The following is a 6,515-nucleotide window of genomic DNA, read 5'->3' on the forward strand; positions in this document are numbered from 1 at the left end:
ATATAAAAACTTAGTATCAAATTAGGTAATAACCTGCAACTTTAATGCTGCACCGTTTTGTTACAAGGCTTCACGATGACATTAAGTGACAAATTCACATTAAGCTACTTTATGGATAAAACTCTTATAAACACGTAGATTACTGACATCTCATATTTACACAATTGGGTCAGTAGAGACAGTTTGACAAATGGCCATAATTAACACTAAACGACCAGGTTAGCTTTTCTCAATCTCTCAAATCGAACCTTAAAATGGCTAATTATTATGCAGTATAATTACGTGCCAAATTAAAGAAGAGCAATACAGGAAGGATGCCAGAGAGGAAGTGAGATCGTCTTGAATCCATAAGAGTACATCCTTCCCCCTGAACAAAGATTAATGCAACTCTTACCAATGTGTTTAAAAAGCAGACAAAATCATATATGGTATTTCTTTATCATGTGCTTGTACAATATATACATCAGGAAAAATAAATACATGTTTCTTAGACATCACTTATTTTAGCAAAAGTACTGTCAACAAATCTGAAGAAAGTTTGTTTTTGAAAATGAAAACACACATTTTATATATATATATATATATATATATATAAATAAATAGGAGTTTCCAGGGGTGATGCTATTGGTCTGTTTCCATCTCAGGGTCAGCAGACGCTTCGCCTTCTTTCAGAGGGTCACCAGGCAGGACGTCTGTGACTTTCTGTATAAGTTCATCGATCTGTTCTTCTGTCAGTCTTTCCTCGCTCTCCTCTACCATCTGCAAGGTAAGGTCACATATAGGTTACACATCTATCATCCATCTTTTCTCTCATGAGTCCCTTCCATTAAATGGATAGTTTACCCAAAAATTTAAACCCTGTGATTATTTACTCGCTCTCATGTCGTTTCAAACCCTTAAGACCCTTCGGAACACAAATTAAGGTATTTTTGATGAAGTCTGAGAGCTCTCTGACCCACCATAGAGGGCAAGGGTACTACAGTGTTCAAGGACATTTATAAAATGGTCCATGTGACATCAGTGGTTCAACCTGAATTTTTTAAAGCTATACGAGAATACTTTTTGTGTGCAAAGAAAACAAAAATAACGACTTTATTCAGGTTCCACCTGAATTTTATGAAAATATGAGAATAATTTGGGGAGCAAAGAAAACAAAAATACAGACTTCTCTACAGAGACAATCCTCACTCATTATCGAGAGTACCACGACATATGCATGTGGTGCTGCTGACAGAACACATATGCGCTGCTCCTTGTTTACTGGATGAGGCGAGCACACGCATGCGTCATGGTACTCCTGATAATGAATGAGGACTGTCTCGGGAGAGAAGAAATCATTGAATAAAGTAGCTATTTTTGTTTTCTTTGTGCACCAAATTATTCTCGTAGCTTCGTAACATTCAGGTTGAACCGCTGATGTCACATTTTAATAATGTCATTACTATGTTTCTGTGCCTTGACCACAGTAGTACCCTTGCTGTCCAGTGTTGGGGGTAACACATTACAAATAATGGAAGTCACATAATCAGATTACTTTTTCAAGTAACTAGTAAAGTAACACCATACTTTTTATTTTACAAGAAAATATCAGTTACTTTTTCAAATAGTATTTCCCATTTATCGCCTGACAAGTCTCCTGTCCCCATGTTGAGAGAAATCAGAAGTACAGAGGCATTGTATGCACTGTGTAAACATATTACTGTAGTTCTAGACTAAATGTGAACTTGAATTAATTCATCTCACTCACAAAAAAACAGATTCAGTATTCATCAAAATGAATAAAAACAGTGAAATGCAAACTGCAATAATTAAATATGTTAAATAACACAAATATCCTGGATTTTGCCCCAATATATAACAATATATTTGCTGCTGACATTTGATGATCCAGTTCAACCATACTAATAAGCAAAAATGACTTTAGATAAACATTTGTGCTTAATTTTTTAAAAACCTTTTGGTGTGAAAGGGCTTTTACATTTGCTTAAAATATTATTTTTTATAATAAAAACAAACAAGCAAGCCCTGCCCAGATTTAAAAAGTAACGTGAAAGTAACGCAGAAGTAATGTTTAGTGTAATGCACTACTTTACACTAAAAGTAACTAATATAATAAGTTACTTTTATTGTAATCTATTATTTTTAAAAGTAACTTTCCCCAACACTGTTGCTGTCTATGGAGGGTCAGAGAGCTCCTGGATGTCATCAGAAATACACTACATTGCAAAAGTATTGGGACACCTCCTTCTAATGAACAGGTTTGGCTACTTTAGTAATTTCCATGAGTGCAAATCTTAATGTTTAAGCATATATTTATATTGTAGGGTATTGTGTGCTTTTCTAAGTGTATATCAAGTTTGGACATGACCCTTTTCTATTCTAACATGACAATGCATCTGTGTTTGAAGCAAGGTTAAAAAAAACAACTATTAATTCAGTCAGAGTGGAAGAACTTGACTGATCTGGTAAAACCTGATCCTAATCCCAAATGAACACCTCTGGTGTGACTTTAAATGCAGACCTTGAGCCAAAAACTCATCACCAAACACCAATGACTTAGTTTTGGGACACCACCTTCTTTAGAACAGAAAAGGCACTTCCAAAACTGTGGCAACAATAATGGAAACATAATTAATGCATTAAAAATTTGCATTTTCATCTCTGTTGTTGTTTTGAAAGTGTCTAAAATGACTGTACCCATAAGTCATTGGTTTTTCCACATTGACTGAATCAATCATTTCTTTTTGAACCTTGCTTTATAAACAGGTGCACTGTCATGTTAGAATATAAAAGGGTCATGTCCATACTGTTGCTACAAAATTAAAATCATACAATAGAATATGCTTAACATTAAGATTTGTACTCATGGAAATGACTAAAATAGTCAAACCTGTTCATTAGAAGGGGTGTCCCAATACTTTTGGCAATATGGTGTATCTTAATTTGTGTTCCAAAGATGAACATAGGTCTGATGTGTTTGAAACGACATGAGGGTGAGTAATTAATGACAGAATTTTCATTTTTGGCTGAACTATCTATTTACCTTATTACAGGTGCGCAAATAAAGTCTGGGTCTTTAAGGTACCAAACTGATACAGTTTTCCTTGTGATAATATCAGTAATAATATTCTTCATTTTCTAATATTATATAAAATATTCCCACGTCATGTATATATTCTGTTTATCTAAAATATTTTTTACATTTAATACTTTAGTTTCATAGTTTGTTACATATTCTTGTATGCTTAATGTCCTTTCAAGTCTAATTTCTAACCAGCAATCTGAATATGCTATTTGCTAATTATGGTGTATTTTTTATCATCATTCAAATATAACATCGCAAAGCTGCTGTAGGCCCAAACTGGGGTGTTGCCAAACTAGAATGTTGTAAGACCACTATTGTCCAATGTTTTTACATGTACCAATCTCTCAGAAGTATTGCTGTGAACATTATCTTAAAAAAATAAGCCAATTCAAACAAGCTAGCGGAATGAAGAAATGCCTGTGGCAAGAGTATTGCGGAGATTCCAAAAAGACAAAAGAAAGCTAACACCCATAATGAGATCATCGGTTGAAATCTCGGTTTTGTTGTCTAGACCAACAAAGTCTCATTTTGGCATCTGGTACTTTTTAACCCACGGAGATTTCTTTGAGAGAAAGAGATTTTCTACATTATACACTACCGTTCAAAGTTTTGGGGTTTGTAATATTTCAAATTAGTCTCTTATGCTCACCAAGACTGCATTTATTTGATCAAAAATACAGTAAAAGATTATCATTTTAAATAACCATTTATTTGCTGAAGAAACGATATTATCAATGCTGAAAACAGGTTGCTGCTTAAATGTTGTTTGTGAAAACTGTGACACATTTTTCAGCATTCTTTGATAAACACTTCAAAGTGTTACTATCATCTTTGAACATCATTATTAGGGCTGGGTATCGATTCAGATGTTCCGATTCAATTTTCAAGTTCTTAATTCGATTCGATTCCGATTCTCAATTCGATATTCGATTTCAATTCTTGATTTGACAATATGAATGAATACAGATTTAATACAAATCCTACATTTATAAAAAATTAACAGTGAACATAAGATTACAAGTGGTTAATTAATAAAAGGAAATTAATAGCCACAAACCTGTATATAAACACTGTTTAATTTTACGTACACTTGGGTACAATAAAACAGAACTCGACTCTATATTTCAAATGTTTGACAAGTCAGGATCAGGTTATTTAATGTCAGACATTAAGACATAAAATCTCACAGCATTAGTTGTAACATGTAGGCTGCAAGCCTATGAACGGTGTAGATACTTCACCCAAAAATAAAAGTTCTGCCATTTATGCATGTATGAATTATTTCTTCTGTTGAACCCAAAAGAAGATATTTTGAAGAATATGGATAACCAAATCCCAAATATTTTTTTTCCATATTATGGAAGTCGAGTCAATTGGGCCTATCAACTGGTTGGTTTACCCATATTCTTCAAAATATCTTAATTTGTGTTAAACAAAAGAAAGAAATTCATACATGATGAGGAATACATTCATAAATGACAAAATTTTAATTTTTGGGTGAACTAACACTTTAACACTGGACTAACAGTAGGCTCAAAAGTACAGTAACACTGCCTCAGATTAACGTAAATCTTATGTTTAATGCTTTTGTAAATAAATACCAAAAAAATCGATACGTGGCCTGTGAGAATCGATTTTGAATCGACTACATTTTAAAAAGCGATATATCGAAAAATCGATTTTTTTGCCCAGCCCTAATTATTATTCAATTAAAAAAATTAAATACCGACCCCAAACTCTTGAATTACAGTGTAACATTGTTAGTACTCTCTACTAAATGTAAGAAAAGATGTAAAGAAGAAGAAAGGGTATTAAAAAAAGGTATGAAAAAGTATTTTACCAGCTGGATTTCAACAGCAGTCTGAGGTCTGTGATTAAGGAGCTGCAACTTCTCTGCTCTTTAAAGAGGAACAGAAAAAAATAGCACTCTGTCAACTTTCATCACAGTCTAAAAACAGGTGAAGTACTGCTAGACTCACTGTCAAATATAAAACAGCAACTCAGATGTGCTGTAGTCTAAAAATCACATGACAAATCTTCATGATACATCTTGAACTTCAAATTACAAAGTAGTTGCACTGTATTTAGTGTGACAAAGTTGTTGCTTGTCACACTGTTTGTGACAGGTCTATAAGTTTCCTACGCCTGTGTTTTCAACAATAAAACAAGGCATTTCTGTGCTAAATAAGTTTTTTCTGTAACTCACTTAGTGAGCTTGTGAGGCAGCATGCCAGTGAGGAACTCCTTCACAGTGTCTGGATTCTGATGAGCACATGGCGTCTTGGAGAGGTACTTCAGGGTCTACTGAGACAGACACAACAAACGTTAAAGGCCATGAGTGCGCAACCCTGTCTGAAGGTTACATAGAAAAGCTTATACATATCATCTTTGTTTAAGAGCTGTTTCAAATCACATCAAAAGTAAGCACCTCATACATGATGGTGTTGAGATTCTGCTGCCCGGCGCTGTGCTTATTTTTAACCATCTCCTTTCTTTTTTCTTTCAGGTCTGTCAGCAACTGATAGACCTGGTGGCAACAAAGATTTTACTTGAGAGATACAACAGGCATTTTTGATAAGACACACCTTGAATTGTATAACACAAATAATTTAAAATACATACTGACCTCAAAATTGCTTAGCATAGCAGCATTGGCATCTCTCCTACAAAACAAAATTAGAATTAACTGTAACGACTGTATTCTAAAAGCAGCTACGATAGACCTAGGAACAAAAGGCACTATCTTTATATTAAAAAACATGTGAATAAACAGATTATTGTTTTTAATCTTTTCATATTTAGAGAGCTCAAATGGTGACAGGAACTGGGCTGTTTTTGCGGACACAATTTATCAAGGAGACCTTTAGTCAATGTAACTTTACGGTGTTGAAACATTCATTTTAATATATTGTAATATTAATAATCCCCCCTTTTTAGTTGCTTTCAGCGTGTGCTTCTTTCCGGGTCATATAACCATAGGATTTTGTTTTACTCTTTTTCATGTTTACTTCTAGTTCTGAATTTCCCAAATCCATCTCGACATTAATCAAATACGACCAACATTCTGAAGATCGTACATCATCTTTACACGAAAATATCTTTAATCAGTGTTTGGTTATTAAATATTGTTTTTAAACAGATCCACTACTTAGATAAGCTCATCAGCAACTTTATCTGAGCTTTATGACTAGAACTACATCATATGTGTAACATTAGAGTAACGTTAGCATTAGTATGCAAGAGAAACCACGTGAGCCGCATATTCTCGTCATTTTATTGTACGTTAAACTTGGCATTTCTTTCTAATTAGAGCGCCCTATTAGTACTATTTTCAACAAAAAGATTACTATTATATGCTTTGCGTCTGACTTTAAAAATATGAAAGAAAAATAAGATCGCTTACACTTCCATTCTGCTTGCCTTGTTGGTT

The 6,515-nt window shown here is 33.8% G+C and overlaps 1 protein-coding gene across 1 annotated transcript; it reads right to left on the minus strand.

The window, feature by feature from the left end:
• Positions 1–21: 21 nt before the first annotated feature.
• Positions 22–6,514, minus strand: crcp (calcitonin gene-related peptide-receptor component protein). The gene is made up of 6 exons (XM_073825134.1): positions 6,489–6,514; positions 5,712–5,748; positions 5,514–5,612; positions 5,292–5,386; positions 4,926–4,983; positions 22–759 (listed from the first exon to the last, which is right to left on the minus strand). Exons 1-6 carry the CDS (start codon positions 6,494–6,496, stop codon positions 622–624), a joined length of 435 nt encoding a protein of 144 aa, XP_073681235.1. The 5' UTR covers positions 6,497–6,514; the 3' UTR covers positions 22–621.
• Position 6,515: the final 1 nt, after the last annotated feature.

Source organism: Garra rufa, chromosome 19 (genome assembly GCF_049309525.1).
Source record: "Garra rufa chromosome 19, GarRuf1.0, whole genome shotgun sequence".
Classification (NCBI taxonomy): domain Eukaryota; kingdom Metazoa; phylum Chordata; class Actinopteri; order Cypriniformes; family Cyprinidae; genus Garra; species Garra rufa.